This window comes from Felis catus, chromosome A3, assembly GCF_018350175.1.
Source record: "Felis catus isolate Fca126 chromosome A3, F.catus_Fca126_mat1.0, whole genome shotgun sequence".
NCBI lineage: Eukaryota > Metazoa > Chordata > Mammalia > Carnivora > Felidae > Felis > Felis catus.
This window is the reverse complement of record NC_058370.1, coordinates 41,437,058-41,461,990: the sequence shown is the minus strand read 5'-3', so window position 1 is coordinate 41,461,990 and position 24,933 is coordinate 41,437,058. Positions and strand designations below refer to the sequence as shown.

Genomic DNA, 24,933 nt, shown 5'->3' with positions numbered 1-24,933 from the left:
ATAGCACAGTGGCTGTCTCATAGAAGGTCCTCGAAAAGAATTCCAGTAATGGATGGTGGGCTCTAAAGGATGAACCCATGTCCATAGAATCATGGGCTTCATCTCAGCAACTTCTATCTTGCACTCCTATCAGAAGCTGTTGGAAGGGTAGTTATCTAGTAGCATTCAGAGAAAAAAAATCGACATTTGGACTTCTGTCTGTACAAACTGTAGTTTAGTTTTGAAAAGCATGGCCAAAACATTGACCAGTCTCAATAAGGGAAGATTATTGATAAGTTAAAGCTTATTTAGAGGGGAAATTTTAAATACACATATTCGCAATCAAATACATAGTATTAAAAGGACATTTTGAGTTATTAATTGCTTACGCTGAGGAACAAATTTCACAAAACACAGATAATTGCACCTTATCTTCTCAAACAAATTTTATTCATATTCTGCTCTAACAAATATAGTATGAAGGCAACAATTGTTTAAGTTTCTTAGTGTATGGCACAGATGAAAAGAAACAAACAGATTTAGAAGCAGTTCAGCATTTAAATGCTGGTTTAACAAAAGAGGCACGTATTATTCTATTTAGCAGTTTATACCAGATATCAGAAGACATTTTTTTTCCTTGCAAGCAACAGACTACATTTATTTGCAGTAAGTAAAAACATATCTTGATCAAGAAAATTACTTTTTTTTCTGATTTTCCTTTATATCACAAATGTCAGGGTAAGGCAAATCCTTAATGAATCATATGATAAAAACCCTATTCCCCAAGAAAATATATTGAACATATTCTGCTAACTTTGTTATTTTTCAAAGCAAAGCTGACATGCACCACATACAGAGAAAAGTCATTTCAAATCAAGTGCATCAAGCAGAACTGTATTAATTCACAAAGAGGCTTTTCAGTATTTCATAGAAAGATTTACAATTAGCTGCGGTGACTAATATGTGACCCAGTATCACAGACAGTATTTGGGATGCCTCCTTTGTAAGCTTTTATGAAAGAAGGTTTGTCCATCATCTGAATAGTTACCAGCTAGAGGAAAAGCCCCTTTGTCTCTCCTAAAATGGACTACCTTTCTAATCAGAACTATAGGTTTTCCCTGCTATCTGAAAGTAGTGTTCCTCTGAAACCTTTCCTTAAGCCGAAATGGTGTAAAGCAAAGAAACAAGTACTATTAATTTATATGGAAACATTTTTGAGCCTTCCCAGGCTCTTTTCTGATACCATAGGGCACATCTTGCTAACAGATACAAAATAAAATGAGGTAAAGTACAGATGCTCACAGACGCAGTTCAAAGCTATGGCGGCTTGATGCTGAGATGCGGAGTGTAGTTCCCAGGGAAGGAGCTGGGCGGTGCCACTCTCACTGCTTCTATTTTTCATAGAAGCAAAAACCCTCTTCGGATTTCTTTAGGTTTATGGTAGCAGGCAGGCCTTTATGTAGGCCTTTCATAAAAGCAAAGTGGATAACGTGATTTCAAAAAGGCAGGGATACCTATATTATGTTGAAAGCCCACTTTGATCCTCTATATGCAAACACGACTAATATGGGGCTATTTTTCTCCCCCTCTCCCTCCTGTAACTCATCATGACACATAACATGGCGGAAGTGTGGCTGGAAATTTACACCCAGGGTTCATGTGCAGGAGAATCAACCAGCCTTTTGAATTTTCCATTGTATAGCCTGTTCAATGACAGCACCAGCGAAAAAAAGGTTCCCTGTGTTGAGGTGTCTTCGATCTAGCCAACAGCTAAATTTTTTAATATTTTACTATTGAAATGGAAAGTAACTTCATCATTTGTTTTGAAGTGTAAAATCTTACAGCCAAATAGCAACCAAAGGGCATAACGAGGCAAAGATGGAAACACAATTTAATCAGAAGATAAAGTTGAAACAAATTCAGGAGTGGGGCTGATGATATTTACTCCTCATTCTCTTAGTTTCCTTCTCAAAGATTACTTTCCTTTTCCTGCAGTTTTCAGGCAGAGAACTCAACTGCCTCCTACCCAACCCACATTTAAACCCACATTTAAAAATGAATGAATAAAATGGCTGTCACTGATGATAAAGAGAACACTCCGACTGAAATAACTTCAATCTCCACTGTTCCTAACAGGGACATTAAGTCGCTTTCATCTTTGTCCATTGAGAAGTCCCCATCCCTCTTGTCTCCTTCATGCTGTTTTCAGTCATAACTCATTACTGAATATGAGTAGCACTAACATTTGAGTCATAGGACAATGCGCTCCTAGCATACACACTTGTCAAGTCCTTTACAAGAATGATGGTGACTTTCAATTAAGTTATAAAGATAACATGAAATATAGAAACTATCAGTATTCATATGGCTTCATTTCTTGGATTACTTAAAATGGGACTTTTCCTTGCTTTTCTAGAAAGCTATGTCTAATGGCAGTAGGGGGCATATATATTTCCGTATCAAACTGTAGAATAATGGCAGAGGGAGAAATAGCCACGTTCCAAAATCATGAGGTCCCTTAAATATTATTCCTGCTAGGCTGATAAGCAACTCTGTTTTTAAAAATACACGATGTTAGAACATGTTACATATGCAGAGATATAACTTGCTAATTATCCCAATATACCAAATAAGCCATCCAAATGCACAACAAATTCAGAAAGGCCAAAACAAAATTGATAGAAAGATAAGAAGGTAAATTTTCCATAGAGGAAAGATCAAAACTGAATAACTCCATGGAAGATTTAGAAAACAGAACACCCTTTTACCCTTTTACTTTAGAAATATTCAATTTGATCCATTACTTTTCTCCCTTTCTCTCTATGTATATCTTAGAATTTTAAAGATCTTATAAGGAGGATGAATTTAAGAAGATGTGCGAGGGGCGCCTGGGTGGCGCAGTCGGTTAAGCGTCCGACTTCAGCCAGGTCACGATATCGCGGTCCGTGAGTTCGAGTTCAAGCCCCGCGTCAGGCTCTGGGCTGATGGCTCAGAGCCTGGAGCCTGTTTCTGATTCTGTGTCTCCCTCTCTCTCTGCCCCTCCCCCGTTCATGCTCTGTCTCTCTCTGTCCCAAAAATAAATAAACGTTGAAAAAAAAAAATTTAAAAAAAAAAGAAGATGTGCGAGAAGTTATACTAGTTTCCTCAGAAAAAAATAGATTGTTCTTAGAACCCAGGAAGGCTATTGGAAGCAGGCCATTTCGCCTCGTGAGGGTCGCTATTCATGTTGGCTCTGGGATAGACGTTTGTGACAACTTCTGATTTCCTCCTGGGCTCCTCATCCCTTGTGCCCACTGTACCCCAGCAATCTTGCCTTATTGATATTGCTGTTCCCCTTCAAGGCCATAATCGAGGGATTTCTGGGAGAGGGGATGGGCCATCAAAGTAGTTTTGGATTTGGCATGAACAAACCAGACCATTTAGAAGTAAGCCAGAACTGCAAGCAAGACCTCAAACTGCCTCTGACTTCAATGAGCATCTTTCTGCGGGCAGTCAAACCTTGGGTAAAGACAAGAAGTTCTTTTATGAAAAGCATACATAGAAGGAGAAATTTCAAGTAGGACTTTTAATATTTATTGGCATACATTTGGGTTCTGAATGCAGGAGCCCTTTCTCTTAACTGAAACACTTAGAAAAGTGTCAACCCTTACAACCGTGTCACAAAGAGTCTCAGTAGTGGGCTCTATGTTGAAGCACACAATAAAGACCTCATGACCTAGGTGAGCCTTGCTGAAAGTCAGGGTCAAAGCATGGACCTGCTATCCTGGCTACTAAGGAAAAGACTCTGATGGCTGCCAGGGTCTGCCTTTGTTGTTATGTCTCTGCACTCTGCTGTGGATTAAATCCTGCTTCCACATTCCTCATTAACCACATGGAACAGAATTGTATCTTGGGAATCCCTGAATAAAATATCATTTTCAATTCATCGCCCTGACCCTTTTCCAAGTGATTTCTGAGCATTTTGCCCATTTTCTACCCTGCCTCCTTTGTCTGTGGATTATTCTGATATCGGGCTCGACGACACCTGAAATTTAGCTTGCTGTTTATCAATCATCCTCTCTTTCTTTGAAGAAACCACAGTATCGACCAGCTTTGTGAAATAATCAAGAAAGCGGACAGGGGCCAGGATACACATGTGAGGGTTACACCGTGCCACTGTGACCCTGGGAAAGGTCATGAGAGAAAAAACAGAAATTACAGGGATAGCGCCTGAAAGATGCATTAACATGGGTCCCGTCACTAAATTAAAGGAAACTTTTTTTTTCTTTTTCTTTTTTCTTTTTTTTTTTTCTTTCTTTTTCTGCAGGTGAACAGAACAAAATGCAGCTGGAGAAATTAGAGCAAAGGATTCTAGGCCCTTCCCTGGGACATGCCCTGCCCACACCTCCCTCCTCCACAGCTAGCACTACTGTCTTCCTACACCCACCCCCCCCACCCCCCCCCAGGGCCAGGAGAGGCCTGCGATGCTGAGGACTGTGATTTACTTCCATTTCTTTGTTCCTTTGCTTCATCTTGTGCCCCTGCCAAAGACAAGGAGAAACCATTTGTTAGATTAAAGATAATAGATTTCATAGACTTAGCAGGGAATGTCTTTTTAACACAGTCATTTAAATGTTTCTTACCCCTCAAACAAGCCTAGGAATATCTTGGACTATCAAAGAGCTTTGGATATCTGGGCTGTGATTGCTGGCACACAGTATCTTTAAAGAGCATATAAATCACTGCTAATAAATGTATGCCACATTCATGGCATGATGGGGACGCTGATGGGGACGATTAACTCAAGTCTTCAAAGTAGTCTTTGAAAGACCTAATCTTGCATTGCTGTGTCCTCCTTTCTTGGGTCCATTCATATGCTCTTATTTCCAGGGTTCCATAGAGAAATAATAGTAACAATGTACATAATGCAGATTTGCAAAAGTTATTGATGGCTATACTACCACTTTGACATCTTACTAAGTCTCTGCTGTGTCCCCCACCTGAGAGAGAACTCTAAGAAGATACTGTGCCTTAGAAGCATTGATATTCTTTACATTTTCAGATTTTAAAAAGGTGAGGTATAATCCACATATAGGAAATGCACAGATCTTAAGCATACTTTGACCTGTTTTGCAAAACACATACATTTAACCTACACCGCTATCAAGATAGAAAACATTCCCGTCACCCCAAAAGTACCCTTTCCAACTATTAATCCCACCCCTGCTCGAACCAACAATTGATCTGATTTCTATCACTGTAAATTACTATGTCTCTGCACGGAAGAACTGCAGCAGATGATCTCTGAGTTGATTTTCTATCTGGTGTCCTATGAATCTGTAAAAAAGTATTCTTTTAGGTGTGTATGTGTAAATGAAAGCAATATAATGCTTGTGGCATATGGTATTTAAAATAGCCAAAAGTAAATGAGAAGAAAAAATCCTGTATCATTCCTCCATGGATAACTTTTTTGGTTAATATTGTGGAGTATTTCCGTATAGTATTTTTCCATATCTAATACATATATACACAATTATATGTTTTAATTTTAAAAAATGAAAATTGCAAATATAAAGAAACTTATAAACAGTATAACATACCTAGTATGTATTCCCTATCCATATTTAATATATGCTAATATTTTTCAAATTTCCTTGCAATCTTTACTTTTCAAAAATAAAAGATGCAGATAAATTATTTATAGATAAATTAATGTAATTTATAGATAAGTTAAAAATATTTCTCTTCCTTCCCAGAGATTACCAAATCCTAGTTTCATTGTGAATCAACTTTCACGTTTTTATACTTTTACACAAATATATACTCACAAATACACACATAATAGAGGGTATATAGTATTTGTGTATTATAAAATGTACATGGGCACCTGGATGACTCAGTGGGTTGAGCATCTGACTCTTGGTTTCAGTTCAGGTCATGAGCCCAAGGTCATGGGATTGAGCCTTGCATTGGGCTCTGCACTGGGCATGAAGCCTGCTTGGGATTCTCTCTCTCTATCTCTTTCTCTCTCTCTCTCTCTTTCTCTGTCTCTCTCTCCTTTTCTCTCTCTACCTCTCTTTCTCTCTCTCTCTCTTTTCCCCTCTCCCTCACTCGCACTTTCTTTCCCTCTTTCTCTGTCAGATAAAAAAATTTTTTTTTAATATTTTTTTAACATTTATTTATTTTTGAGAGATGGAGTGAGACAGAGCATGAGTGGGGTAGCTGTGGAGACAGAGGGAGACACAGAATCCGAAGCAGGCTCCAGGCTCTGAGCTGTCAGCACAGAGCCTGACGTGGGGCTCGAACCCATGGACTGTGAGATCATGGCCTGAGCTGAAGTTAGACACTTAACCAACTGAGCCACCCAGGCACCCCAAATTAAAAAAAAATAAAATGCTCATAAATAGTAATTTTGTTTTGCCCTGTTTTTAGCCACCCACTGATTATTATTATAAATGTATGGTCAATATATACTTTGATTATGCCTTTGTGTTTACCATTCTCCTTGGCTTGCAATTGTTTTCTTCACCTTCATCTTTCCTCTGGGCTTAGTTTTCTTCTCACTGTTATGCATCTGTTAGTAGCTTTTAGAGATAGAGTATGTGAGTAGCAAACTTTTCTTTTCTTCCTAAAAATGGCAGTTACTATCTTCTTAAATGATAGTGGAACGAGGAGAGAACTGCACACTGACAATTATTTTTATGCGTGTTTTGAAAACTCAGAATTATTCCACTATCTTCTGAATTAAATTCTTGATGTGGGGAACATACCATACTTATTTCTTTGTAGGTTAACTCTCCTTTCCCTGTAGTCGTTTCACGTTTTTTCTCCTTGTTCTCTGCTGTTGTGCAATGCCTATTTGTGGGTTTATTTTAAATATGTCCTGCTTGCAACTTATTATTCTTCTTTGAACTTAAAACTCATGACTTTTGTCAATTCTGATAAATCCTCAGCCATTATCTTTCAGACACTATCGACTCTCTCCTTTTAGAACATGTTTTTTTTTTTTTTTTTTTAATTTTTTTTTTCAACGTTTATTTATTTTTGGGACAGAGAGAGACAGAGCATGAACGGGGGAGGGGCAGAGAGAGAGGGAGACACAGAATCGGAAACAGGCTCCAGGCTCTGAGCCATCAGCCCAGAGCCTGACGCGGGGCTCGAACTCACGGACCGCGAGATCGTGACCTGGCTGAAGTCGGACGCCTAACCGACTGCGCCACCCAGGCGCCCCTAGAACATGTTTTGAGCACAAACATCTTGGCCCCTCTCCTTCCAGCCTTCACGTCTCTTTGTGTCATTCACATCGCCATATGTCTATTTGCTTTTTCAAATGGTTCTTATTTTTTCAGAGCACTGCTCTTTTCTTACAGTTTTATATCTGCTTTTTATCTTTTTTTTTGTCATTTAAGTGTACTTATTTTATAAAATCTTCAGAATTTTCTACTCTAAAATTATCACAGCACTAATCATCCTTTAAGTTTCCCCACTGATTCTCATTCAGGGTAGGTCATTTCCTTGTGTGTTTTATAAGACGTCAAATTGTGAATTCATCATCCGAGAATTTTTTTTTTCCTTTGTAGGAATTCCAAGTGATAGTTGCACATTTCAATGTGTTATTGACAGCAGGGATGGTACTGTCTATAATCAACTATTAAATTAATTCTCAGTCTGTGTATTTCTGTATGACTTTTGATGGCATAAATTTGTGTTTCAAATTCATGGTGCATTTGTGTTTTCTACTTGTCACAGGAACCTTTTTCCTTCCCCTCATGGCACCCTTGGGCTGACACAGGTCTCCTCGTTAACTTCTTGAGCTGGAAATCCCAGGTTTATTTAGGTAGAGTTATCAGTTATAACTTCTTACCCTGAGTGGCTCAAGGTCCTAGGTGGACATTAGTAAGCAAGGGTCTAGCCATAGGGCCTATTTCTGCATCAACAACCAAACTGTAGCCCTTAGGGCTATTGTGTCTTCAGCTTACCACATTATAGCTTTAGATTTCAAATTCTTCTTTATATCTGGCACCTTTGATTTCATGTCAGTTGAGCTAGCTAGGTATTTAAACATTTTTTGTTATAATTTATTTCTCATTTCTAAACATTTGTATTAGGAGACATTCTGCATCACCTCACCTTTCCAGTTACCTGTTGCTACATAATAAGTCATCCCAAAACTTAGTGGCTAAAACATCATGGTTTGTTATTTTTCAAGGTTCTATAGTCTGGTCTTGGCTCAGCTGGGCAGTTTATCTGTTCCAGGTGGTCTCCATTGGGGTCAGAACATCCAAAATGGCCCTCAGTTCCAGAATCTTCCTCCCTGGGGCCTTTCTCCTTCTATAGTAGTGTTTGAGCTTCTTACAGGATGGTTGGGTTCCAAGAGCAAGCATTCTGAGAGTGTAAACATGGAAGTTACAGGGCCTCTTAAAATGCACCTAGGTAGCTGCCAAATTCAGCCTGGTCTCTAGAACCAAAGGTTCAGATTCTTTAACCACATTTCCAGGACCTCAAATACCTGTTGAAAACTTATTTTTATGTTGGCAAAGTGTTCTATTGATTTGCTGAGTCATTCCCCTATTGCCATTTATGATACTCCTGATTCTTTACAATTGTAAATTACACAACACTAAAATATTCTTGCATCATATCTTGGAACTCTGTAATTCTAATTCGATTTCACTGTATTTCTTCCATTTCCTGAATGTGTGATACACAGAGCTAAAAGTCCCTTCTTTCTTTTTAACTACCCCATAACCTCTACAAATTCAGCTGTCTAAATATTTCTGTGGGAATTACTGCAGTTCCTCAGGTCATACTGTTCTCTGTGACAACTGTGTTCAGAAATTCTCTACTGTTTAGGGAGCAGTATGGTGTCATCAAATAACTGTCCTGGGAGTATCTGAACTTCCATTGATCATCCAAGTGACCCTGTGTAAGTCACTTCTCCTTCCTGGAATTGAGTTTCCTTAAACTAATATTGAACTTTAAGTTTTGACAACTTACTCATTTGGGTAAAGAGATTGATTCATGTTCATGGTCAAAGAAAATATTTTGACATTAACCAAGGAAAACATTGATCTGGATAATTTATTTAGATATTGATCACACAGGAAAATAATAGTGTCTGTAAGAAAAATTCTAGAAAGAAGTTTATAGTTTGTTGGCAATAAAAGGGCAAAAGGTAAGGCAACACTGAGGAACCTGCATTTAAATTGTTCAGGCTTAGCCTCACTTCATTACTTTTTAATGGAAACTTCTTTACTGTATCATTTCTTCAACCTAACAGGATAATTTTAAATACATGAACAAGGTTTAAAAAAAGGAGAAATGTTTATAAGAGCATATTTGTATGAGTTTTAATTTTTTAGCAGTGCTATACTATACATGTATAGCTACTACATTTGTATGTATTACACAAATACTATTATATTTAGTTTTAAATGATGTTCAAGACCACGATGGGAAGGACAGGTGCCTACTTTCATATATTCTCAAGCTTTATTCTACTGTGATGTTGGAACTCAAGTCTGGAGCAACATGGTCTTCTGGGTGAGTGTAGAGGCCCACCTAGAAGAGGCCAGGGAGTGCAGGAAGGTGCTAAGAGGCAATGGTGTGAACACAATTGTGTCTTACACTGGATGACCCACAATTCATCTATTTCATAGGGTTTTTTTCACAGTTACTATTTTCAGCTAAGAATCAGAATAGCGAGATTGACTTCTCTAATTCTTCTCACCAGACCTCAAGATATGGAAAAGGGTTACAGACTACTCATCATTTTAGATAAATTTCACTCTCTGATGAGAGATTTAGAATGGTGGTTTGGAATAACTCCTAAACATGAACTGCTCTGGACTATGATTCTCTGTTTTTTTTTTTTTTAATGTTTATTTATTTTTGAGACAGACACAGACAGAGCATGAATGGGGGAGGGTCAGAGAGAGAGGAAGACACAGAATCCGAAGCAGGCTCCAGGCTCTGAGCTGTCAACACGGAGCCCGATGCAGGGCTCGAACTCATGAACCGTGAGATCGTGACCTAAGCCGAAGTTGGAGGCTCAACCGACTGAGCCACCCAGGTGCCCCAAGGACTATGATTTTCTTGGGGAGTTCCCCAAGGCTCATTCAACTCAACAAACCCCGTGTAGACATACAGGTCCATAGGTAGTGGTGTGACAAGATAGGACACAAGTCAGGCTTCTTTCTGCCCAAACACACTCAAGTGCCTTTCCACATTCTCCAGAGAGAGATATTTAGTGTTACGTTTAAAAACTATTATTTAGTGTTAGTTGTTAAAAACAACTCAGCAGGTAGCTTCTGGAAAAGCAACGCTTCAGAATCAGCTAGGGGTTGCTGAAATAACTTGATCCCTCTGGGAGGCCAGGAGGTTAGATGGATGGAAACATTTTTTTCTTGTTGTCAAAACTCAGAAAAGCAGGGAACTGAATATTTGACTATGGTGTGGCTTATTTCCCTCAAAGCATGGTGAGTTTTAAGTGGTTATCCTTGCTCCTTCCACTGTGTTATTTGGTGTAAAGATTTTTAAAGTATAGCCTGAGCCACACTGTGGGACTTGGCAGAACCGAGGGAAATCCAATATACCATTTACAAACACTTCCCATGGCTGGTTTAATCAATCGAAAATCCCACTACAGGGGCAACTTACCTATCAGTTAATCTTCTTGCTGACTCTCTGTTGGGTCATTTACACTGTCAACCTGACTATTCATTTCAACTGTAACCAGAAAGGAAAACAAAAAAGGTTAAATATTGATTAAACCCAAATCTTTTGAACACATTACAATGGTCTGTGAGTCGTTACATTCCTGATCTCGTATCTTGTACCTCTTTTCAGTTCCTTTTTCACTCATTCCAGATTTGGGTTTTTAGATTTGGGGGTTTTAGATATTTACTGGCAGGGGCCAAGGAGGGCAGAATTGCCTCTTACTGAACTGTAGAAGCTGAGCTGTCATTTTATACCAGATTTTTGGATTGCCATTTTGGGTGTATTTATTACCATCCTGAGGTAAATTCAAAGGCCTTAATAGATGTCTAAGAAAATAAAAAGAAAACAAAGCCAAACAGATCATTGACATGCAGAGAGGTGAGCAGCTGTCTCTAAAATGGCAATGTCAGTAGGCCTGTTTGGTTTGCTATGTTTTCAAGTGTGAATTTCGAAACAGACCCTGTAACTTGGCCAGTGGGTGCAGCAGCAGTGGATACCATGCAACAGAAAAGCAGAACATCTGACCAGACCACACAGCAATGCTAAAATGTGTGCTTTTACATTACTGTGTGCATTGTGCTGCGAACATTTGCATAAAATCTGAATGCATAATCAAAGCCATTGTCCAGAAGTATTCCAGAGCAGGGAGGCATAGCAGTCGCTCTGGAAAATTTCAAGGGTGAGTAGGTTTAATTAGATGGATATTTTTAAAGCATCAAAGCCCATATTATAAACGGAGAGACAATATACAAATGGACAGTGACCAGACCGTATGTAACAATATAACTGACTAAAAACCTCTGCAGCAACCAGCCTGGGCAATCCAACCACAGCCTCTACAGCGATCAGCTTAGAATGGTCAGGACTTGACAGTGACTGCCAGCTCCACCATATTCTGGGCCAATATTCCAACGAAGGACCAAACAGGGAAGGCCAACCAATCACCCAGTTCTAGGTAGCCCAAATCCAGCTTCCCCATGCCAACCACCTCCAGTCAGAGGATGCTTGGAACCTTCTCTTTTGTTAACAATAAAGATTTTCCACTTCCCTGCCTGCCTTTGAGTCGACCAACACCAGTGATAACAGCCAACTATACTTAGCTGAATAAGTACCCTCTGTTTGTTCTCGTTCAGGTAGTCTTCATTTACTGGCACAATAAATCAACAATCCAAAGCTCTTTTTCTCAAACAGGAAAACTTGATTAAATTAAAGTAGTGGCAGATGCTGCTTTTCACACTCCAAGGAGGCATGAAAGAGGAAATGACATTGAAGGGCACACCACCCAACTCTTTCTTAAGGAGGAAGGTTTTAAAAGTGGGTCTCTGTTCCACCTGCAAACTATCCTGGGTCTCTCATGATGTGTGAGCTTACTCTAAACCCCAGGTATAAACTGGCCAGATACAGCAATGCTACTGATATGAGGAGAATAATACATGTACTTTCTATCCTGGTCTACAAAATTATTGTAAGGTTGCCCATCTTAGTGAGGTAGTGTGCCGCATAAAATATAGGAGAACATTCTTTCTCTGTTTCTTCCTCCAACCCAAGGGTCACTGGTTCCAAAACCTATTAACAAATGTTAATATAAAAAGCATCCCAGGATCAAATAAGTTTGGGAAAAGCAATGTTAATACACCTCTTTACAGCTGAGCCTTCTGAGAGCCTGTAATATGCGTGGCGAATCTCTAAGTGAGGACTAAAGCTTAGTATTTCTCACATTTCTTTCCCTTTTATTCAATGAGCATTGTATAGGCCTGCTATTTTTCAGAACATGTTTTATAAAGAACTAGTAAAGAACCATGACTATAATGTCACAACCAGGCTGTGGCAGGTTTCATTCAACTGAGCATGACTAACATGTGGTAGTCTTTAATGGATCTAAAGTTGAAAAACATTCTCCTAGGTAATTCATACCTATGAGTGAAAAAAAAAAAACCCAGTTTATATGGAAGGGCTTATAATTAAGGGAGGAAATTCAGGTGATGAAAAGCTTATGTTGGGTGTAATACCTAGTGTAGAAAACTGTATTTAAAACCACCAAGTAATTTCTACCAGTGGCTGAATTTTTCCCAAGGTCCTTATCAGCTCAAAGCAATTTGCTTTTTTCCTTTGGCTAAAAGAACCCAAATAGCAAGATATATATAAACGGTTGATCATCAACCAATTTTGGTTCTCCTAAGCTCTGTAGGCCAGTGGAATCAAATATTTATTAAATCATATATTCCCAAATAATTGTTTTTCTAATGCAAGTAATATTTCAAAGTGTTCCCAGCATCGTTGTACAGGGGCAAGGATATATTAATATTCCTGAGGTTCAGAGTATTTAGATGCCTTCAAAATGAGATGTGAATAAAGAAATATTTTTTGTAAACTGATTTCTAAGGTGCTTTTAAAGATTTACTATGCCTTTGGCCAAGCCATCTGAAATAATACAGTGAGGTGAGGTGATGAAGGTCCAAGATAACCTTGGCCCAAACTCAAGCCTGGGCTCCCCTGAATCCCTGTAGAACAGGGATAACTTCGGAAAAGTACTCTTTATGGAAGTAAGGGATATCCCCATACAGTTCACCAGCTGTACTTCGTACAGTTCACCCTTGGAATTATCCACTATGGCTTCCGTATTATGGGCTATGATTAAACTGAGGCACATACTGTTCTAAAGCAGCTAGCATCAGTGTTTTTTTTTTTTTTGTCTCCCAATTTTATTAGTTCCTAGTAGAACATGGTTTTTGAACTTTACCTTGTTCTAACTGAATATGTTGCTTCACAGAATAGATAGCTCCCTTAATCCTAGATTACACACAGAAAATGTGTCAGATTTGTAGTTTGCATGTGCTCAAATAGCTCAGAACTTTACCATCAGGACTCGGAGAGTTTTCTGTGTAGCCAGAGCCTTCGTTTTGCACAGGAACTCTAGGTGTGTCCTCGTCTTGAGCTGAAAGAAAGAAGATAGTCCTCAATTAATAGAGAATTAGAACAGCCTGACTGCCAATTGTTCTGTCACCCTCCATTGCCCTCTTAAATTTAAAAATACTCCTGGGATTCAACTTCTTTTGCGGAAAAGGTTAAGGGAGGAAATAGTGGGTTGAGTTGCTTGAATTCTTTAGTGCTGTCATCTAAATTCTCTTTAATTTGTGAGATAATCGCATACATACATAACACAATTTCTCAAATTAAAAATCCGATCGCATGAAAGCAGGGAAACTTGGTTTAATCAGAACAACCTACAATTTAAATTTAGGGAAATGTGTGTGTGTGTATGAATTTATACAGCTTAACCTTTGAAAAGGGGGGGGGGAAACCTGTTTTGCCTTAGGCATGCCTGAAAGCTGAAAGATTCATTCTCTTGGCAGTGAGGTTTTTTTTTTTTAAACACAAAATGAATGACTTAGATGTTTTCCTAGGAGACATTCTCAGATGCTGCCATTTTGAAGTGCTGAGAATCAAGTCTTTAGTTAATTTTTGTTATGATTGATGCTATTTTGCACAGCTTCAGAGGGTGTGCATCCATTCAGCTGTGGCTGAAGCTATATAACATGCTTAAATATACTAGTAAGTGGCTTGTTTTTTCTTATTGTGAGAATTTGCCAGATAGTCCAAAGGACAAGAATATCTTACATCTTAGTTAAATGTCTATTATGTTTTCACAACTTGAAGACCAATAGCATTTAGAAATACAGATACAGATAAAGGTCTGGAAACCCATATTATTTAAATACTTAAACAATTTTTAACGTTTATTTATTATTGAGAGACAGAGAGAGACAGAACATGAGCATGGGAGGGGCAGAGAGAGGGGGAGACACAGAATCTGAAGCAGGCTCCAGGCTATCAGCACAGAGCCCCATGCGGGGCTCAAACTCACAAACCGCGAGATCATGACCTGAGCTGAAGTCGGATGCTTAACCAACTGAGCCACCCAGGTGCCGCTAAAATACTTTTTTAAATCAGAAGGTTGAATTCATTTTCATTACATGAGTACTTATTGAGCTCAGGGTATGTTAAATTTGGTGTGCCTGTTGGTGAGGATGAACCAAGGATGTTAAAGTTCCAGTTTATAGTCTCTTCAAAGGAAGGAATCTTCAAGGATAGAACCTGCGCTCTTGGTAATGATTTGCTGAAGCTGACAATCATGAAGTATGATTCAAAGATGACCAATCTCTGAGCCTTGGTGGATGGGTGGTAGGTAGGTTAGTACTTGAAGACATACAAGACAAGCAGAGTGGGGGAAGGTGAAGAAAGCCATTTTAGATTTGAAGTCTGAAGTGCAGGGTCATATAAGGAGAGATGCCAAACAAGCTTTTGCATCCAGTCCTGAGGAAGAGAACTGTGAATAGACATGTGGATATTTGGGAGATGTCAATGTAGAAGTAACATTCATGAAATGAAGGTAGATGAGAGGAGTCGGGAAAAGGATAACAGAACTAAAAAATGACTGATAGATCCCAAGCCTTCAATATGGAAGTAACTGTGACTGTCACTTGTTTTCATTTGCTCCTGAGGATGAGGTCAGGAAAAGGAAAACAAAACTGGAACCTTCCAACTGGACTTCAAACCATATCATATCCTCTCTAACTCCACCAATTCTGGAAAGTGGGCCATTCTCAATTTCTCATCAACACATGCCTTTAGGCACAATTACAGAAGAAATCACTGATGGATCTCTCTAAGCCTGGGAGTAGGAAATCTTGGTTAATTATGCTTCAAAATAGAATAAGGAAAAAAATGACAACATTTGACATTATATAAACATAATAAACTTTTGGCTGGAAAAAAATACCATAAGAAATGTTTAGAAGAAAAATATTATAAACTGAGGAAAATGTTTATACCTTTTACCACAGACAAAGGGTTAATATCTTTAATATCTAAAGTCCTTCTAAAAATAGAGATTAAAAAGATCAAAAACTGGGTAGAAAATTGAGCAAGAAATTTAGCAGACAGTTCGTAGAAAAAAATAAAAATGGCCTGTAGTCATGTGAAAAGATGATTCACTTTGCTCATAATGAAAGAAATGCAAATTAAAATTACACTGAGAAAAGGATTTCAACCTAAGGTGAATTATCATGTTGTAGACTAAACCTCCTACTAGCAACAGCTAGAGTCACTGGAGAAATGATTTAAGAAACTATTCACTCACTAGAGAGCCATCAATGCACCCCAAGCTTGAGGAGGTATAAAATCATGAGCCTGACATTCCACATGTACCAAGAAGTTGAACAGAGCCTCCAGATATCTTATAAGGCTTGGGGAAAGGGCAAAACGTGGAAATCAAGGCTAACCAAGGAAGAGGTACCTAGAAAAGTACCTCAAGTTTTCTTTGGGGTCACCTGAAGGGTTATATTCTGGGGACAAAGATAAACTTGATATAGACCAGCTCTTAAAAAAACTGAAATCCAGGGGCACCTGGGTGGCTCAGTCAGTTAAGTGTTGCACTCTTGGTTTTGGCTCAAGTCATGATCTCACAATTTGTTAGATTGAGCCCCACATTGGGCTCCTCACTGACAGCATGGAGCCTGCTTGGTATTCTCTCTCTCTATGCCCTTTTCCCCTCAAAATAAATAAATAAACCTAAAAAAACCCCTGACATCCAACTTTTATTCAAGTCAATCCTGATTATATTGTAGTGCTCTATTCAATCCTACTGGCTTGTCAGAAGCAAAAGTAAAAATAAATCCTTTCTGAAATGTTATAAAACCACTCAGTGCCTCAAGTTATCACTACAATTATTCACATAGTATCCAGCATTCAATGAAAAATTACCTGGCATTCCAGAAGCACAAGAACAAATCAGTGAAAACCAAGAGGATAGGACAACATATAGAGATATGTTAGAGATCTAGATACTGTAGACACAATTTTAAAATAGTGATTAATGTGTTTAAGAATTAGATACCTGGGGTGTTTAGGTGGCTCAGTTAGTTAAATGTGTGACTCTTGATTTCAGCTCAGGTCATGGGCTCACAGCTCCTGAGATAGAACCCTCCATCGGGCCCTGTGCTGACAGCATGGGGCCTACTTAGGATTCTCTCTCTTCTCTCTCTGCCTCTTTCCCCACCTCTCAAAATAAATAAACAGTTTTTAAAAAAGAATCAGATGCCAATGTGGACAACTTCCATGGCAAAGAAGTTTATCAGATAACTAGACACTATTTAACATGTCAGGTATAAATTCTAGAACTGAAAAATATACTATAATTGAAGTTATTAAATCAATGGGTGAGTCTGGTAGCCATTAGACACAGCCAAAGAAGGGATTAGTAATCTGAAAGCTAGGTTAGAAGAAAATATAAAAAATAAAATACAGATGAAAAATACAGAAAAGAGTTAGTAGATATATGAGATAGGGTATATTCTATGTGTAATGTGGCAAAAGCAATATTTAAGGCTTGATGGCTAATTTCCCCAAATTAATGGAAGATATCAAACCACTGTTTTAAGAGTGCTATGATCTCCAAGCAGAATTAGTGCAAAGCAAATCTCACTCTGGCCAGTAAAACTGCTGAAAACCAAAATTAAAGAAAAAAATATAAAATTATCTAGTGTATAAGGATCATTGACATCAAAATAGCAACAATAGGACTTACAAGATGACTTCTCAGAAAAAATAATGGAAGGCAGAAACAATGCAATGACATCTTCAAAGTGCTAAACAAAAGATCAGCAGTGCAAAATTCCATGCCAAAAAAGGGTCTTTCAAATTTGAATTTGAAACAAAACAACTTCAGGGCAAAAAAAACCAAAACAAAACACCAGAATTTATTCAGGGACAAAAACAGTACACCTACACTGAAGGAATAGTTTTCACCATACTCAAAAATCAATTCCAGGTAGCTTTTAGAACTAAGTGTGAAAGGTAACTTGGAAAAATACCTTCACATCATTAGGCAAAAATTTCTTACACAGGAGAAATAAAGCAATAGCTATCAGGGAGAAGACTGGCAATCTGGAAAACACTTAAATTAGCATCATTAATTTATCAAAACACACCACTAAGAGAGTACAAAATAAGCCAGAGTGGAAGAAGATATTTGTGATATATATCACTGACTCCCATGCTGAATATAAAAAAGAAATAAATATGCAAAATAACAGAGAAAAGACAGGGAACCCAATAAACAATCAGCAAGACAACAAATAAATATGTCATAAGAGGATATCCTGTTAGTGACTTAATTTTTTGAGTGACTTTTACCAAATCTCAGCATTTAAAAGCCCTGACTTTTCACTATTTAAATGACTACAGAATGTTCTATCTCCTTGTGTAACTTATAAAATGTTCTAACTCTCTGGGACACCGTCAGAACTAATAAACACATAACTTTATTGTTATTTTTTATAAGAAATGATTACTATGAACGGGAAATTAATTGACCTGACACTAAACATTATGCCCCTGACTTTCCCCTTGGGGTTGTTGTTTGTAATGGAATCTAAAGATATCTGTGGCTGATTAGTCCATGAAGTCTCTTCCAAGGTCATTACTGTCAATGATAATACCCCTGGGGATATTACTATGTAGAAACCCCTGTGGCATCATGGAGATCTTTTTATCTAATAAGTAGGATACTGGTCAGCCAAACAACGCTCAATGAAAATGAAGGAGCATACAAAACACTTTTGAGAACTGGGTGAGAGATGAAGGAAGAAGTTGAAGAAAGCAAAATCCCAAAGGCAAATAAAAAAATAGCAAACATTTTAGATGCTTGCCTTCTGTTTTGTCTTTTCAACCTTATTATTTTGTAATACAAAATATTCATGTGAGAAAAATCAGGTTATGTCACCATATCAGCATAGATTAGCATGAGATGCAAAGGCAGGTTTGAGATCCATGATACAGAAAGATGAAAACAGAAATCAAAGTTGTAGCTCTATATATTGCTGCATTCCAGGAGCAGAGGCAGGCATCATCTGCCAAATCTGCTTCCAAAGACACTAAAGGTATGTTTGACAGGCATTATTAAATGTTTTAATATCATGAACATGCACGATATGTGCATAAGGTAGGGATATATGACTGTGTGCAGTGAGTGGCATGCACGCACACGTGTGTGTGTGTGTGTGTGTGTGTGTGTGTGCATGCATGCACATGCATGGTATATTTGGGAAGAGGGAGAGGCATGACAGACATTTGTTACTCTGACATGTGTGTGGTGTGGAACTGGTATTATTCTAACAGCTTCTACCCTGCTGGGCAATGCAACTGAGTGCCCCAGAGAAATGAGTCCATTTCATATAGAGGACAGAATGTGATCAAAACAAAAATTGCTTCTACAGCTTGTTTATTCCAGTTTGCCTGTCCCTCCCCCCAGTTTGATTGCTACTGCTTGGAACATAAACAAGAGGTACATTTCAGCGCTCCCAGCAGGAGATGAAAGATGCTAAAATAGCAAATGTCTGGGACATTCAGTACCTTTTTTATTTTCAATCACAAGAGCAACTGTCCTCCTCAAAGCCTTGATTATGGTAACCTTTTGTAGGTCAGTTGTATTACATAAAAACTAATAAGTTAATCAGGTCTCATATAGAAAAGATACTGAGATACACACAGAATGCAGTTAACCAGATTTTTAATACATGAACATGGAGAGATGTTGGAGGATTCGCCAACATTTTCTTCTGAGATTTGTGTTGACAATAAACTCCATGCAACAAATAGAATGGCAAATAATTATTTCTCAGAGTATATGGTTGCATAAGTGTCAGGACAGCCATAGAGAGCAGGGCCTGTCTGGATATAAAGTGATATTGACCCAAACTAAGATGGTATTCTTGAACCATCTTGGCAACTTTTGCCTTATCTATCTTTCAACTTTGCTGCTAATGCAGTGGATTAGATAATTATTCAGGAATGTTCACTTCCTATCTTCTACCATCATGGGAGTCTCTGGCACTGTCCCTTGACATTGGGCTTGGTGATGGAATTTGCTTTGGCCAATGGGCTATTAGCAGAGGTGAGTCAAACAGAGGCTTCGAACACATTTGTACAGTTGGAGCTTGGCCTCTTGTACTCCTGCTTTTTACCCCAAAAAGAATATGCTTTAGGGAACAGTAGATCCAAGGAGAGTAAGAACTAAGTTAAACTCATAGCCTAATCAGTCCTTCTTAACCCAGACTAAATGTAGCTGATTCTCATATCCATGAGCAAAACAGAGCTGATTATTGTTCTAAGCCCATGAGATTGAAGATGACCTGTTACACTGCATTATTATGGTGATAGCTACCACTCTTAATAATAGATTTTTAATGGACTCAGTTCTGACATTGCTTCTTAATTTTGTCCCATAGCGTTCATAGCTATAAAATCATGAGCTTGATTTGTGACGTATTTATTTAACACATATTAATTCTTTAATCGATTTATTAATGGTAAAGAATTAATTTGTTAAATATACATTCTTGTGGGGAGATTTCTGTACTGACTTTTTGTATGGTCTGCCTATTAGATCATCAATTGTTTTCCCTCCATTTTAGGGATTAAAAAATATTTAATGTTTATTTTTGGAGAGAGAGAGAGAGAGAGAGAGAGAGAGAGAGAGAGAGAGAGACAGTAGAAGTGGGGGAGGGGCAGAGAGATAGAGGGAGACACAGAATCTGAAGTAGGCTCCAGGCTCTGAGCTGTCAGCACAGAGCCTGGCATGGGGCTTGAACTCAAGAACCGTGGGATCATGACCTGAGCCAAAGTCAGATGCTCAACTGACTGAGCCACCTATGCGACCCTTTTTTTAGGGAAGTTTCTCTTCTATATGTTGACTTCTAAATTCCAGGGACACCAAATGTTCCCACATAGAGCAATTTATTCCTTCTCTCTTCTATATATATCATTTTTTTCTCAAATTGTTTTAGTTTTTGTGTTCTTTTTCACTGTGAAAATCTCAAGCCTTTTTTTTTTCTTTGTCAGTGATTTGGTCTTTGCTGTTCTTAACTGATTTATGTTGCTAATGGTTGAAAATGTGTCTCCTTCATTCTTACATTTCAGATCCTTATGCTGTTTTATCACCTTAACTTCAAGATCTTTAATGTTCTTTTGAAGTTCTTTTATAGCTATTGTAGGGAATTTTAATCGTTATCTGGAGTTATGTTTTGTTCCACAATAGCTTCTTCATCTGTGTTTTGCTGGTTTGCATGCTCACTGGTTTCCTTCCTTCCTCCTCTCTGTCCTGGCTTCTGAGTGCTTTCAGGTCGAGATGCCTGACAAGTATTCATTAGCGTGCTTCTTTCTCAAGGTATCTGTGGCCTACTTGTCCTCCAGGGAACTACCTAGAAGAGTGTTTTCTTTTGAAGATTTTCTTTAGGGGGAGTAATGTAGCCAGAGCATTTACCACATTAGTTGTACTGGATTTCTCAGCAAGAAAGAGAAAGACAGACAGACAGTCTGTCTTTGGGTTTCTCTATTCTCTTTTGCTGTTTTTGTTGTTGTTCTTGTTTGTTTTGGTCTCAGCCTCCCAATCCAGGGAATAAATAAACTCCACAGGAGTGCTATGCAGACTCCACTGGTAGAGCGAGTCCTTTTTCATGGAGATTTCACTGGGGCTTCTCAAGCACCTCCTTCCCTGCTTCCTGCACCTCCAAAGATCTTGCCTTATTGATTTTCTCTTTTATTTTTTCCATTTGGTGAAATTCCTGGGTTTTGCTAGAGGTAATTAGTTCTAGGCATTTGTTACTGGTCTGCTTTTCCTCTCCCATTTTCCTCTCAGCAGGAGATAATTGAAATGGAGAATTACAGAGGGTTTTCCTGTCTCTTTGGGGAAAGGAGAAATAAAAGGTGCTCACGGCTGACTAGGTAGTTTTGTGGAGATTTCCTGGGGCTGCTCCTCTCCCAGTTGAGGAGGTAAATGGTGTAAGATCCCATTCAGGGTTATTTCTGAGCCTGGTAGATTTAGGGGGTAGACCGGGGCAACACCAGTCTTATGCTTTCAGCATTTCTGAAGATGTATCTTTTCTTTTGCTGGCTACCAACCCATTCTTCTGTCTGATTACTGTTTTTGTTGATGTTCTATGCATGCTTGTTTTATCTCCTTATCTCCCTGAATATTGTTATCTATGGGAAAAAGTAAGGTGTGAAATCTGACTTCACACCATCATCTTAAACCCAAGACCAGATGCACAGACTGCTTTGATTTGTGTGACTGTCACACACTTGAGCGACATGTGTCACATACTTGACCTTGTCAGTAGCTGGTTTTTGGAATATTTATCCAATGATAGTTCTGATTATAGACTTGATGTTATAGCCTGAAGGTTTTTGTCCCCTTTCCCCCCAAATTCGTATGTTGGAGTTCCAATCCCCAAAGCAACTATATTTGGAGACAGGGCCTTTATGGAGCTAACTGAGGTTAAATGAGGTCATAAGGGTGTGGACATAATTTGATAGGACTGTGGCCTTATAAGAAGGCACAGGTCTGTGCCATGTGAGAATACGGTGAGAAGGACGCCATCTACAGGCCAGAAAGAGAGCTCCCATCAGAAACCAAATTCGCCAGCACCTTGAACTTGGACTTCCCAGGCTCTAGAACTCTAAGAAAACTAATTTCCATTATTTATCTATGGCACTTTGTTATGGTAGCCTGATCAGACTGATATATTTGATTTATATTTAGTTCATACTTCTTTGGGACAAAGGCATAATCGTAAACCATCTGTCCCCCACCCAATCTACTTTCTCCCCGAAACCTCAGTGTTAAAACTGCTACCTGACCACACAACCTCTCTTGATCACTTAGACAAATACTGTAGACACACACCCATGGCTCCCTCTCTGAAGTTAAATAATCAATTATTAAGCTGACAGGATCATGCAGGTGGAAAATTCACATGTTTCTACAAGACACCCTTTCCATGGCAACTTGTATTAATTGTATTAATTGAGAATATTCTACCCTAATGAAAATCAGAAGCTGTCTTTAGTAGGAGATGAAAGGCAGTGGCAGTAGCTGGGGGCGGGCATGAGATCATAATGTCTACAAATTCTTATTTTATGTTTTACCAGATGATATGCCTCCATACCAGTCCTCTGAGAATGGTTTGGAAATGCATCATTGGTTATTGACCAAATAACTTCTCTACAGAAAAAAAAACAATATTTAGGAAGCAAAGCAAAAAAAAAAAAGTCCACTAGATATTTCAGTGTCTATCATGGGCTGGGAGGCAAAATGAATGAGGCATATTGCTGTCTTCGTGGAGTTTACAACCTAGCTGAGAGACAGAGAGACAAAGAGAGAGAGTTAACTGCTCACAAGTTAAATGACATTACCAAGAACTGCAGAGGCACAAAGGAGAGAGTGATTCACCTTTTCTGAAGGGGGTAAAGACAAACCTTGGAGGACAAGGAGATAGCATTTAAGCTGGAGCCGTATGTCTGAGTCCGTTTCAAATGTTTTGCACCCACGCTAAGCATTTGGATAGGTAGAAATATCTCCTGTCTGTAAAACATCTGAAAGACTCAGCTTTTCATGTCCTCAGCCAGACTACCCTGGGCCTGGTCCTTTTTACTCTTCCTCCATCTCCCCTGCTGGTTGTGCTGCTCCCACAAAATCTAAAAAGCAGTTCAAGTTCCTCTGTGCATTATCACAACCACCGAAGGCTTCCCAGGTGTTGTCATATTTGGCTTAACTGAGCTAGATGCTGATCACATTCCACGCGCCTCTGGCTTTTTCTTTCCCTTTTCCAGGCCCCAATTAGGCATCTAATTCTCATTCGGCCTCATTATGCATTCCCCACCCCCTCCAGGGCCTGGCAGGGATGGAGACTACAAGGAGGCCCTTCTCAGCTGGAGGCTGCCAGTGCTGGTCTCAGATCAGGGTCTTTCCAGCAGGAATAATACAGATTGGGTGTCTCTCAAACTCCCCCACACACCATCACACACCCTTTGTGGCTTTTGTTTCTCTACAGCAACCAGATAAATCTGCACACAGCAGGGTCCTAGTGAACACAGAGATATGTATTTTTTCCAGAGGAGTCTCTTGATTCCTTCACTCTAATAGGGTTTTAACTATGTAAGGAGCCACAGTGGGGCAACTTTGGGCTTTTCAATGGTGCTTTATGTGAAATCTTTCATAAGAAGGAACTTACTGCTGGCAATAACCAAAGCTGGATTCTCAGAAACTTCATTGTACATTTAAGGCTCCTGAAAGAAAGTGCCTCTGACTGTTTTGGTTGCAACCCTGCACGATTAAGTATATAGCTCTTTAGTCAAAGGATAATTTAATCCTATATGTCCTTAATTATAGACTCCTTAATTATTTCCACTAGATTTTGCTCTTTTTGTATGTTGCATTTTCCGAAATAGCACAATTTATTCCGAACATTTAATAAGGCCTAGTGCAACACCTTTGTTTATGATCAAAGTACTAGAAATCTACACCCAGGAAGAAAGCTGCATCCAAGAAATAACTAGAAGATTTACAGAAGCACCAGAGGATGGTTATTAGAGGGCTCTGAACTGTAAGTAAGTGAGTTCAGCTCTGCTACAATAATTCCATTTCTGGTCTTGGCCCCTCAACACCAAGTCTTTTAGCTTTAGAAAAAAAAAAAAAAAAAGATACAAGTTTTCCTAGTAGGAAAAGTTTTCAAACACACCTGGTATTAAACTCAAACCCATTTTCTTTACAGCTTTTCTTCACAAAGCCCTGTCATAGATGCCCGGATCTTAACCTTGGAGCTTATTTGGATTTAACAATTTTGATGCCTTCTGAGAGTTTATCACCACCAGAGCAAACTCAAATACACACACACACACACACACACACACACACACACACACCCTAAAAGACTGTCTAGGCCACATCCACTAAATATGTAACTAAATATGTAACTGCTATTAAACTCTGCCAGAAGCCTTTGACTAAAGGGAATTCAAAGTTACTTATGAGAAGTTGATGTTATGTTTGCCAAATTCTTCTGTTTAAGGACTTTATTCCTTTTTTAGGTTGTAGGTCTGTTATTTCTTGTTTTCTGAATGGGAATGCTTTCCTCCAGAAATAAAAAAGATCCTTGACCATATTCCAGTCCAACCAAACCCTTTCACAGATGTGGAGATGTGGACACTGGGCCTCGGGAAAGTGCACAGTTGGCCCAGCGCCCCCTCCTTCCTCCACCACACCCCAGGGATGAGGTTGGAACTAAAAGTTCTAACTCCACTCCTGGGCTGTTCCTAATACTTTACCCAACACCGGTGATAGTGGTGAGAAAGCTGAAATAGGACTGCAATTTGGGATGCTTGGGATGTCGTTCACATCCTGAGATGGCTTTGTTGGGG

At 38.9% G+C, this 24,933-nt stretch overlaps 1 protein-coding gene across 1 annotated transcript in view; it reads right to left on the bottom strand.

Annotated features, from left to right (window-relative positions):
- Positions 1-4,414: 4,414 nt before the first annotated feature.
- MACROD2 (mono-ADP ribosylhydrolase 2) overlaps positions 4,415-24,933 on the bottom strand; it is a 2,026,389-nt gene continuing 2,005,870 nt past the window's right edge. Inside the window, exons 17-19 of the mRNA XM_023251484.2 lie at positions 13,535-13,612; positions 10,618-10,686; positions 4,415-4,499 (exon numbers count right to left, since the gene is read on the bottom strand). Of these exons, the coding sequence (XP_023107252.2) occupies positions 10,625-10,686; positions 13,535-13,612 (140 nt within the window). The 3' untranslated portion in view covers positions 4,415-4,499; positions 10,618-10,624. The remainder of the gene's footprint in view (positions 4,500-10,617; positions 10,687-13,534; positions 13,613-24,933) is intronic.